This window comes from Hoplias malabaricus, chromosome X2 (assembly GCF_029633855.1).
Source record: "Hoplias malabaricus isolate fHopMal1 chromosome X2, fHopMal1.hap1, whole genome shotgun sequence".
NCBI classification, from domain to species: domain Eukaryota; kingdom Metazoa; phylum Chordata; class Actinopteri; order Characiformes; family Erythrinidae; genus Hoplias; species Hoplias malabaricus.
In genome coordinates, this window is record NC_089819.1 from 33759054 (window position 1) to 33772232 (window position 13179).

Here is a 13179-nt window from a genome sequence, read left to right on the forward strand (position 1 = left end):
TCTTTTGGAGGAACGGAATTGGAGGAACCCTTGAGGCACTACATTTCAGAAACTGCTCTGCTGGGGCTTTACCAAAAAGTTGGCAACTACCTGCGAGGTATTTTGTCAGACGTGACTGCTATTGAATTTACCACCACCATTTGGAGCTGTGATGTTTCTCCAATGTCATTACTTAGCCTCACTGCACACTCGATTGACTCCGCTTTTGATTTAAAGCGTGCATTATTGCATGCTCATCCGTTTCGCGGGTCTCATACAGCAGAGCACGTAAAACAAGCAATAGTGAAGAGGCTGAACACTTGGGAAATAGACAAGCAATGGGCCTACGTTATTTTGCGTGACAATGCAAGAAATATGAAAAAGCATAAGATAATATGGGGGTACCAAACATGGGCTGCATCGCCCATACACTTGCTTGTTGTACACAAGGGGCTGCTCTCTCAGCGCAGCATCACAGACACACTGGTTAACGCTAGAAAGATCATAGGACCTTTCAAGTACTCACCACAGGCCTACGCACAGGTCATTCTCATGAAATTCTGTTTCAAAGGGCATCGAACATGGAAATTTTCAAAAGGCATTTAAAGGTAAAGTTCCTTTTGATGATTTAAGATTAAGGTCTAAACTTTATATGAGTATTAATTTCAGAACATTTCTTGGGATTCTTTTTGCATATTTATTCGCGTTTTTCAAGATTAAAGTTTTAAAGAACTCCACAGAAAATTTCCGCAATGTGACATTACATCAAATATATGATTAAAGATTTTTTTATTTGCAATTTTGAAAGTAGATTAACAACACATCTACTGAGCTACATAAATTAATGCAGTGTTAATTTTTTTATATTTATTATTCTTAAAATATTCTTAATTTCCCAACATACTGCATGATTTAACTTGTTTCTTTAGAATATTCAATTGAAAACATTATTTTTTTTTTAATAAACAGAGATTAAATAAAAAGTTTTATGAATAATCTGATAATTAATTAATTTGAAAATAAACAACGATGAACGATCATTAATGTCTTCCTCTGACACCTATAGCACGGGTGTCAAACCAAATCCACGGAGGGCCGTGTGGGTGCAGGTGTACGGTATACATTTTAGGACCAGGCATTGAACAGAACGGCATCATTCCTCACACGACGTCAAGTCTCGGGAAAACCATCGTCATGTCTAAGACTTCAGACCAAACGGCCTCAGCCCAAACACCCTCAGAAAAAAAAAGTTTCAGACCAAACGCCCTCAGACCAAATGCCCTCGGAAAAAACCGTCAGACCAAACGCCCTCAGACCAAACTCCATCGAAAAAAAAGCTTCAGACCAAAGTCTTTCAGAAAAAAAAGAAAAGTCTTCAGACCAAACTCGACTGACAAAACGCCCTTAGCCCAAACACCCTCAGAAAAAAAATCTTCAGACCATATTCCCTCGGAAAAAAAGGCTTCCGACCAAACTCCCTCAGACAAATAGACATCAGACCAATATGCTTCAACCCAAATTCCCTCAGGCAAAATACTATCAGAAAAAAGGGCGTCAGAATATCCAACAACAACCGCTGTCCATGCCACTGACAACACAGCCTCTCATTTTTATATTCAATATTGGACACACATTAGTATTTCCGATGTTAGTGTTGTTAAAAGTGAGCTCATTACAAGATTTCCACTTTTATTCCTTCTCCAGAGGACACAAGTTCAAGGCTACACTTTCGTTTTATTTTTATTGTTCGTTTCAAGAAAGTCTGAACACAGTTTTACGAACTGAACTGAGAACTCAGCGGGTCTTCAGGCGCCAATGTAAGGGACCATCATCAAAGTGCACATCCTTAAGTCCTGTGCTGAACTTCAAAATCTCAATAGTTACTGTAGTACGCAAACTTTAAAACCAGTTACGGCGTACTATACTGCTCTTTGCTTTTACAATTTTGTGTCCTACATTAAAGATTTGTTAACATTGGAACTGGTAATTGAAATTAAACGCTAATATCTACTCCCATATGGCTTACTGTAGGCTGCATTTACGTGTGATAATGAGGCAGGCTTTAAAGCAATTTATTTTAAATTGATGGTCCTACAGTGACGATATATTTTGAAATTCAACACTAAGGATGTGCACTTTGATGGTGGTCCCTTACATTGGTCTGCACATTCTCTGAGCACTCTGCCAGGAATGTTGTCTGGTCCAGCAGCTTTCCGCGGGTCGACTCTGCATAGAGTTTTCCTCACGTAGGCTGCAGTAAAAGACAGCACCTGGTCGCTGGGAGAAGGGGTGGACTTTCTCGCCGTTACATTGTTCTGTGCCTCAAACCGTGCGTAGAAATGGTTCAGCACGTCTGGTAGGGAAGCATATCCATCACAAGCAGGTGGTGTAGTCTTGTAGCTGGTGATGCTCTGGATGCCCAGCCACATGCGCCGAGTGTCTCTACTGCTCTGGAAGTGGCTGTGAATGATCTGGCCATGTGCACGCTTTGCCTCTCTGATAGCTCTGGAGAGTTTGGCCTTCGCTGTTCTCAGGGCCGCCTTATCACCTGATTTGAAAGCAACGTCTCTAGCCTTCAGCAGCGCACGCACCTCTGCATTCATCCTCGGCTTCTGTTTGGAGCGGATGGTGATGGTCTTGGAGATGGTCACATCATCGATGCACTTCTCTATGTAGCTGGTCACTGATGATGCGTACTCCTCCAGGTTGATTGTGTTGCTGTAAGTTGCAGACTCTCTAAACATGTCCCAGTCAGTGCACTCGAAACAGTCCTGAAGAGTAGAGATTGCTTCTGATGGCCAGATTTTCACCTCTTTCAGGACAGGTTTCGATCGCCTGATGATGGGTCTGTATGCAGGAATTAGCATAACAGACATGTGATCTGAGTGTCCGAGGTGGGGGCGGGGCTCTGCCCTGTACGCATCTGGAACGTTTGTGTAAACAAGATCCAGCGTGTTCGCTCCTCTCGTAGCAAAGTTCACATACTGGTGGAATTTAGGGAACACTTGTCTGGAATGCTTGTTCCATACGAGACAATTAGTTTTCACTATAATCTACATGTACTGCCACATCAGTTTCTGGGAGGGCCTCTCTCAAAGTTTTGCGTGCCACAAATTGGTGCTTTATGTTAAATAGATGGACTCAAAAATTTGAGAGATTCTCAATGGTCAGGGCCACCAACGTTTCAATTGAAGTGTGCTTGTTTTCAAGGAAAGTGTTTTTCACCTCCTTCTCTTCAGCAGATCCATCTTTGCCTGTCTTTACAATGCTGATAGGCCTTGTCACCCACTCCTGCCATGTGACAATTTTCCTTGGGTCAAAGGATCCACTGATGTGGGAAATATCTTTTCTTTGCAGTGTGGACATCGGCTATACATGCAGGATATGCTGTTTGTGTCACACACACTGGACTCTACAATGTCTCTTGTGTTTGCTGTTTGATGACCCCAAGCTGCTGCAACTTTTTAATTTTTGCATGCACGTGTCCCTGTATGTGACTTTGAGCCTAACTATCCAAAATGGCCTCAATTTGAAGAACTGAGATTTGGACACACATTGCTCTGGGTTCTCTGCACAAAATCTTTTATGAAGATTACCCAGGGTGTCAGACAGGGTCCTTTTTCTGTAGATTTGTCCTTTTCACCTAATCTCTCCAGCTTTACTATTGAGAGCAGTGGAGACATTGTCTTGGTGCAGAAAATCGCTTACAAGTTTTGTCATTTGCCTTCTCTTGCTGTTTTTCTTACTTGTTTTCCTCAAGTTTCTCTTCAGCATATCATAACTTTGATCTTAATTTGCTTACAAGCTTTGCTCTCCTTACTTTTTTTCTTGTGGATGATCCCACTGGTCCAGTCAGGTATAAGTATTTTTCTCCTGTTGTTGTTGTTGAACTGATGGTGAACTGTGATGTGACTGGGATGTGTTCTGTTGAGGACATATGTTCTTCAGCATTTTCACTGTTGGACTTTTTGAGTTCTTGACTGTTAATTTCCTCATGCGGAAAGGAATTTTCTGTCTCACTTAGTGAGGAGGGTGGGGTAATGTCCAGAAGTGTTTGAAGTAGTTTGTTTTTTCTGTAATATTTGGCCTCCATTGCTTTTTCTTTTTGTCATGCTGCTTTTTGGTTAGATCTTGAGTGGTCTTTATTTTCCCATTTTGCTTACGTTCCTGATATCTGGAAATGGAAAATTATAGGAATGAACAAAATGTGAAATGCATTACTAAGTGTGGATTGTACACAAATAATATGATGTGAAAGTAACTTTTCAGCTGGAACAATTGCGTGTCTGTGTTTTTAGTCAAGTGTTTTTCTGAATGACAGTTATAATAATTTCCCATAATCACTTTGTCCCCTAACCTCTTTCTCTCTTTTCTTCTGTACTCCTCAAGCAGCTCAGGATTGCTGTAAACTTTCTCCCTAAACTTAGACAACCTAGCTTTTGCTGCTCTCTTTTTTTCTCAACTGCTACCTGTCTGTAAGGAAATAGGCATTGCATGTTATAATAAACATTTCATATGAACTAAAATTACATTTTTATCCATGTGGTCTGACATCTAATTCTGTACACAGAATGTATGTTTTGACAATTAGGAACTAAACATCTGTATAGTGCTTCATAGTTAAGTTCTCATTACCGAAACTATGCAAACATTTAACTTTTATCTAGAGAGATATGAGAGGAGCTGCTTACCTGGTTGCCATCTTGAGTGTCACAGCCAATGTCTTCCCTTACTGCGAAAATGCCTTGAAAATTTAAGTTCCTTTTGGATTTAAACAGTGATTGAAAATTGTTGCGGAGGATGAGAAAATTGGTGTTGGACAAATTCCTTTCCCTTATTAATTTTATTTATTTAACTAAAAAATATCACATTTGCATGTTTTATTTACTACCAGTGTTTAAAATATGACATGCATTGAAGTTTTTATTTATTTATTTTAAATATTACAATTTCTACACAACATACTTAAATTCTGAGATGGACACATTGCGGAAATGAGAATTTTACCCTAAAATTTGAAAAAATAACAAAACATATATGTATAATGTCCATTTCAAAACATGTGCAAGACAGACCACAGAAAGATGTTGATGATTTTATATTTATTATTTTGTTCAAATTAAATTTGTTTATCAAAATTCTTCATGCCAACTCATAAGACTGATTTCATGAGAATAACCCACCATCTGGAGGATATACACATTGATATGAAAATGCCAGCAAAGCACCTACAACAGAATGTGCAGTTTAGATGGAACAGCACTCACTACATGATGCAGAGTCTTTTTGAGCAAACGCGTCCTCTCAGTGTCTATGCAGCTGACCACAACCTTCCAGCTACACTGTCGATAAACCAGTGGACACTGATGCAGAAGACTTTAAAAACTGACGAGGGTAGTGAGCACTGAGACGGCAACTGCAGTTGATGTGATCACTGCCAAAACAGTCCTTAAGTGTGTTCTTTCTCAAGAGCAGAGCACTGACCATGGTATCAAGACAATGAGCACTCTCCTGGAGGCAGTGGATAGACATTTCAGCATTTCAGAGGATCCCAGATACAAGTCTATTAAATGCACTTTTCATATGCTATGATAAAGTCATGCTGTACAATGAATCAAAGGTCATTCACCAGTATCATTTACATTTTTTTTTTAAAGATTTAGTTCTGTTAATGGCTATGGCCTCTTATTTAAGTATGCTATTTATCTCTTTTCAGATATTTTAGAAATTCAGGTTTTGGTATTCAGGTTTTACTTTAATGCTGCCAAGTAACTTATTTTTTAAATGTTTAAATGTTTTTTTTATGTTGATGTTAAGCTTCTGCTACACCAGTTTTGAGTGGATTGTTTGTGTTTATTTTTAGTACACTATTTTTTTTTAACTCTATCCCTGCATTAAACAGCAGAATTGAGTTGTTTTTTGTGTTGTGACTGTGGATGTTAAGTTCAAAGTGGAACTGTGATTATCTTGCTTATTTTAGGTGTTCTAGTCATGCTATTGCAATGCTGCAATAAGTGGAATTTGTACAAAAAATTGGTTTAATTTTATGTTTAAAAAAAAATAACAATAAGCAATTGCTTGGATGCAGGCAGTGTTTTCTAAATTAATGACTCGAATCGGAATCGGGGACAAAAAAAACATGATCCGGACATCCCTAGTATTATCTAGGGTGAATCAAAAGGCAAATTGGTTGGGTGAATCTGATGTTTGTTTTTACTGCTGTAAAACAGGGCACCTAGTGGTGGAGTGTAGAGGCAACAGAAGAAAAACAAACAATGTTAATAGTGTTGGTTCTGTTCAACCTGTTGTGGTTTCTCAGTTACTAGAGTCTAGCATAGTGTATGATTACGGTTATAAGCCTTTTTCCTAGGTGGGTGGGTTTCTTTCTCTGATCAGGGACATCAGCTTGTTATCATCTTGCATGACACTGGAGCAACGCAGGCTTTCATCCTGGATTTTGTGTCAGGGTTTATGCAGGTTTCTGTGCCGTCTGAATTGCCTGTTGTAGGGATCTCTTTAATACTTGGGAAAGTCTTAACAGGAGGAAAAGTGTTTCCTTTGCCAGAGGTGAATAAAACTCATGAAACTGGGTATGGGGACAAGGAGTTTCTTTCCATGTTTTCAGCTTGTGCAGTAACAAGAGCCCCCGGCTTGAAATAGATTTGTCAGATACATTTATGGTGTCACCGCATGTAGAAACTGTTTTAAAGAAGTCAGCACATGAGATCAGTGAACAAAGGTTTCTGTAGGTTTTGCGATTGACTTATTGACTTAAAAATCAGTGAGGTACAGCTTATTGAGGCTAAGCTTGGTGACATATCTTTAGCTTTGTGCTTTTCAAACATTATTCCTAAGAGTGAAATTGCTAGTCAGTCTGTTGCTTTTTATTTGAATGAGGGAGTGCTAATGCAAAGGTGGATGCTTTCAAATGCACCAGACTTGGAGTGGAATACTGTTATCAAATTATTATTCCTGAGGGTTACAGGTAATCTGTTTTGAGCTTAGTACATGACAATGCCCATATTCTGAAGAATGTTTTTATTTAAATTTTTTTTGGCCAGGACTTAAATCAGCAGTTTCAAAATACTGTCAGTCATGTCTGTCAGATTGCAGGTAAGCATAATCAAAAGATTCCTTCTGCCCCTCTTAAACCAATTCTAATTATAGTGGTACCTTTTGAGAAAATTATTCTTTATTGTGTTGATCCATTGCCAAAAACATTCATGGTATGAATATCTTTTAACCATCATGTGTGCTGCTAAGCGTTTACCCAATACCAAGCGTGGCAATACCATTGTGCACCATTAATTCTAAAGCAATAGTGAAATTTTGTTCTGTCTTTGGCCTGCCCAAAGTCATTCAAACAGACCAGGGCACTAATTTTAGGTTTTTTCTCAGGTACTTCATAAGATGGCTGTCAAACATGAAGTACAGTGGGTACGGAAAGTACTCAGACCCCTTTAAACTTTTCACTTTTTGTTTCATTGCAGCCATTTGCTAAAATCAAAAAAGTTCATTTTATTTCTCATTAACTCACTATTCTATCTTTACAGAGAAAAAAAACAAATGTAGAATTCTTTTGCAAATTTATTAAAAAAGAAAAACTGAAATTTCACATGATCATAAGTATTCAGACCCTTTGCTGTGACACTCATATTCAACCCACATGCTGTCTATTTCTTCTGATCCTCCTTGAGATGGTTCTACTCCTTCATTGGAGTCCAGCTGTGTTTAATTAAACTGATTGGACTTGATTAGGAAAGGCACACACCTATCTATACAAGACCTCACAGCTCACAATGCATGTCACAGCAAATGAGGATCATGAGGTCGAAGGAACTGTCCAAGGAGCTCAGAGACAGAATTGTGGCAAGGCACAGATCTGGCCAGGGTTACATATGAATTTCTGCGGCACTCAGGGTTCTTAAGGGTACAGTGACTGCCATAACTCTTAAATGAAGGAAGTTTGGGACAACAAGAACTCTATCTAGACCTGGCCTTCCAACCAAACAGAGCAATTGTGGGAGAAGAGTCTTAGTGAAAGAGGTAAAGAAGAACCCAAATATTACTGTGGCTGAGCTCCAGAGATGCAGTAGGGAGTTGGGAGAAAGTTCCACAAAGTCAACTATCACTGCAGCCCTCCACCAGTCGGGGCTTTATGGCAGAGTGACAATACATATGAAAGCCCATATAGAGTTTGCCAAAAAAAAAACACATGAAGGACTCCCAGACTACGAGAAATAAGATTCTCTGGTCTGATGAGATGAAGATTGAACTTCTTGGTGTTAATTCTAAGCCTTATGTGTGAAGAAACCAGGCAATGCTAATCACCTGCAATAAAATCCCAACAGTGAAACATGGTGGTGGCAGCAGCATGATATGGGGGTGTTTCTCAGCTGCAGGGACAGGACGACTGGTTGCAACTGAAGGAACGAAGAATGCGGCCAAGTACAGAGATATCTTGGACGAAAACCTTTTCCAGAGTCCTCTGGACCTCAGACTGGGCCAAGGGTTCACCTTCCAACAAGACAATGACCATAAGCACACAGCTAAAATAACAAAGGAGTGGCTTTGGAACAACTCTGTGACAGTTCTTGACTGGCCCAGCCAGAGTCCCAGTTGAGCAACCTGAAAATGGCTGTCCACAAACGTTCACCATCCAACCTGACAAAACTGGAGAGAATCTGCAAGGAAGAATGACAGAGGATCCCCAAATTGAGTGCTTCTACTCAATAATGAGCAAAGGGTCTGAATACTTATGATCATGTCAAAATTCAGTTTTTCTTATTTAATAAATTTGCAAAAATTTCTACAATTCTGTTTTGTTTCTGTCAAAATAGGGTAGTGAGTGTACATTTAATGAGAAATAAAATGAACTTTTTTATTTTAGCAAATGGCTGCAATGAAACAAAGAGTGAAAAATTTAAAGGGGTCTGAATAGCATATTGAAGGCATATCTGCTTTGTCACCCAGTGGAAACCAACTCCTACAAAAAGCAATTTGACTTCTGCTGCACCTGCTATTGTGATTCCCTCTGTGTAAAATCCTGATGTGGATGGGTTAACTCTCGGTAGTGCCCCTATTGTAACTGCTTATTTGCCAAAATCTAATATCTTTCCCAACCTTCTTCTTATTTGAGTGACTTGACTGATGATATGTGATTGCACTTATTCAAGCTTATTTACCAATATATTCAGAAATCCCTACTCAAACATCTGTTGTGACACATGACATTTAAGTAAATAATCATGCCCCAATAAAGCATAATGCATACAGTGTTAAGTCATTTAAAATGATTTTTTAAGGATTATAGGAGAATTAATTTGGTCACAAAACCTGATTCATTTCCGCTTCCTAGGATTGTGTTGTTTCTGCAAGATTTGTTGCTAAGCTTGATTTACTCCAGGGCTATTGGCAAGCTACACTGACATCTTGTGCTTCAGATATTTCAGCATTTGTGTCACCTGAATTTGTTTTTAAAGTATACAGTTCTGCCACTTGGTTTACCGAATGCCCCTGCCACTTTCCAAAGACTAATGAAACTGGTACTTGCTGGAGTGAATAATTGTGCAGTATATCTAGATGAAATAGTTATTTATTCAGACACTGGGGCAGAACATGTACAGATGCTCTCTGAGGTCTTTTCTTGCAGACAGCGTCCCTCACTTTGAACTTGTCTAAATGTGAATTTGCCAAAGATGCAGTTACCTGTCCAGATTATGTTGTTGTGCAAACGTTAAATTCACTTCAGCATGCTTTTTCTTCAGCAATATTGGGTATTGGGTGGTGAATATGCATACAGGCCATGGCAGTTGGGTGCATTATTTATTGCTTTCTTTTAAACTATTGTACCTGCTTATTCCAGGTCTTTCTGTAGCTCTCCACAAGTGGACAAATCACAATTCTGATAATTTTTTTTACCCCTGTTTGAAATCTTGCAGGGAGCACTTGGTTGTTTCCAGTTTATGGTCAAATGATGTGAAATGCTTGTCTTTGTGGTGGGGAGACATTTTTTGGAGATAGTGTGTTTATAAAACTCCATTTAGCTGCGCACAGCCACATTAAATTTCATGTGTTTTACTCTAAACCAGTTACATTGAATAAATAAGTAAAAGTAATTTTTTTAAATCAACAGAACATTCTCGGTCTTCTTGGTTCTTTGGTGGTAGATCATCTAGTATTTATCTTAAAAATAAATAAAATGAATTATTCATAAAATTAATAAGAAAAGCACTGATGCCAGTGTTATATATTATGAACAAAACTTTTTGCTCTTTTTTTAATTTCTGCATTTATTACCTGCCCTCCATTTTTTTCTGTACAACACAATCACGTAATAAAAGCCACATGTGAACAAAGACATTGATATGAAGCACCAAAGCGTCTCCAGACCTTCCAATAACAAGAGTATGTCAGAAACATCAATGTGACAATGGCTTTATAGTCATAGGCTTGCTTCGTTTGTCTTTGCTCTTGTTTTTCTCATCTGCAGAACTTTTCATTCTAACTTAAATGGCACAGAGTTTATAATGTGAGTTCTGAGAAGGGGGGGGGCAATGTTGAAAATTTTGACTTTCTATGGAATGGAAGGGAATGGATGCATGCTGTCAATGCTTCTACATTCATTGTGACGACTGATTGGTGTTCTTAATATGGATAAAATGGCTATATAATCCTAAGTTTAAATTTAGATTTTCCACTCATAAATGCAAGTTTGAGGTCAAAATTCTATTTTCTTTTTTAATTTAATTTATATTTTCAGTTTCATAGACTTCTATTGATTGTTTCAGTGACAAAGAATTTAAATGTTTTCATGTGATCATGTGGCATCACGTGACCTTATTTTGTAAAAATGCAAATATTGAATCTTCATTTCCATAGACTTCTCCACTAATCAGTCATCCCATCAGGGAAGGACCAAAGACATCCTCAGTGAGCATGGTTTTAACTAAAAAAAGATGTTATGCTTAATTATATACACCATAAGAATATGTTTAATCAACTCATTTAACAATTGGCTTGATAAAAATGAGGCTATTTATATTTGTAATTTTCCTTTCCACCTTAAACAGTACATTAATTATGTTCATAGTGCCTCACTGCATCCAAATATTACAGCAGCACTGTTTAAGGTGGAACAGAAAACTAGAAAAAGACAAAGGAACATTGATGTCTCCTCTCTCAATAAATGGAGGAAATGCCCTTGCAAGGACCTAATCCCCAACTGCTCCACTTGCATGGGTGGGTTAACTGCAGAAAACATCTTTCATTGTATGTTGCAACAATGACAAATATATGCACGTTTACTGGCCTCAAGCCAGCAGATGAGTATATACTAAATATGCATTCTGTTTGTTATGACATTAAATACATGATTGTGAAAGCCAACTGTGAAAAATACTGTAGTCAATTTAAATGGCTATATTCACTTCAAAAAATTGTGACAGACATAATATGCTTAGGAACAAAACTTAGGAACAAAAAGCAAAGACTGACAAACAGAGTATTGGTTTCATCAATGGCAGAATGAAATTTACTCTAGAATTATTGCTGTTCACCTTTTTAGTAAAAACTAAAAAAATATTTCAGATTTAAAAAAAATTATAGACAAATATTAGAATAGTAAACTTAAAGAAATTTGCTTAAAGAAATAATAATAATTAACAGTATCCCACAGATCAAATTTATCTACCAGGGCTATATTTGCCTTTCATCCATAAACACATATTATAAGGAGTCCTACCGCATATTTGTGAAGGACAGCACTGTCCTGGAGTCACAGTTGATACAACAGCCATTCCAATTGGACAAGTGATAGGTGAACATCGAGAAGGCTCACATACTGCGCACACATACCAACAAAAATGTGATAAAATCTATTTTATTTATTTATTACTCATACTTTTATATGAGTGTGATATAATGTGAGAAAATTGATGGAATTTCACTCACGGCATTGGTAAATTGGGCAGCAAAGTTCTGAAATGTTTGTGACCACGGTGAGCAGCTCTCCATCTTTACAATCAGGAAATGTTTCAGAACATATATCACACACTGCAGAAGACACAAACCAAACCAACACAAGCTTGATTTTCTGTAAGTTTCACTGAAATATTTGGAAATGTTTATATTAAATGTTTTTTAATGAGTAAATATTTGCTTACAGTAATAACAAATATAGGTCACATTAGCATTCAATTTGATATGATTTCTGTCACTGTACTTAACAGTTGCAGAACGAATGAAAACAACTTTTCTGTAACAAATACATTTTCAAACTTGTTGCACAAATCTGAATGTGTTGTTATACTTACTATTTTGATCCTGTAAGTATAATTGTAAGTCTTTCATCTGACCATCAGCCACACTGTTGTGTTTTACTGTTATATAAGGATTTTTTTTTCATGTTTTACGTGAGTCACTCAGCACAAATTTAATATATCCTGCAAATCTCAAATGTTCACAAGACTTAGAGCTGAAATAGTGTTATTCTGTTGGTAAATAATCCTTCTTTATAGACTTGCTTGGACTACAGCCATTTTTATAGAAAGCTACCAAATAACACTGAATTTGTTTGCCTGGTTGTAAAAGATGGAGAGAAATCAATACAAAAGTGGCATCCAGAATATGTGATAATAACAGAAGACTCAAATTTTGTATTTGGTTCTTGACTTGGTAATGACTCACTGCAAATATGTGCCAGACAGCAGTTTCCTTCAGTATGAGTAGCTATTAATGTCTGATCCTCATGGCAAGCAGGAACATCCAGCACACACTGGTCAGGATCACACACTGTTGAGAGGGTATCTAGTTACAGTACCATGTTAACGTAAGATAACATTCTTTCAATTCTTTGATTTCAAAAAACACATTAATTACACTTTAAAGGGAATGTGCATCTCAAAATCTAAAGATTTTATTTTATTGTCTACTAAAACATGGCAGGAGCAAATGTCTTTAAAGTGTAAAGTGATAAAAATAATTTTGTTAAGAAAATATTAATTTTGCTTTGAATGGGGTAAGTTAAAATATTTGTAAAATAACTGTGGTTATGCTGCTTTTTACCAGATTAAGTATACTTATCATTAAGTATGTTTTATGTAATCGAAATCTGATTGTCAGCTATGGCAGGGTTTTTATACAAACCTATTTTCCAGAAAAGTTGGGGGTGCATGTGTTAGCATGTGCTTAGTCTCAGCC

The 13179-nt window shown here is 37.5% G+C and overlaps 1 protein-coding gene across 1 annotated transcript in view; it reads right to left on the reverse strand.

Moving 5' to 3' along the window:
* The window catches only part of LOC136676794 (otogelin-like), a 474914-nt gene that overhangs the window by 58948 nt on the left and 402787 nt on the right, over window positions 1–13179 (reverse strand). Inside the window, exons 47-49 of the mRNA XM_066654019.1 lie at window positions 12667–12771; window positions 11932–12033; window positions 11723–11821 (exon numbers count right to left, since the gene is read on the reverse strand). Of these exons, the coding sequence (XP_066510116.1) occupies window positions 11723–11821; window positions 11932–12033; window positions 12667–12771 (306 nt within the window). The remainder of the gene's footprint in view (window positions 1–11722; window positions 11822–11931; window positions 12034–12666; window positions 12772–13179) is intronic.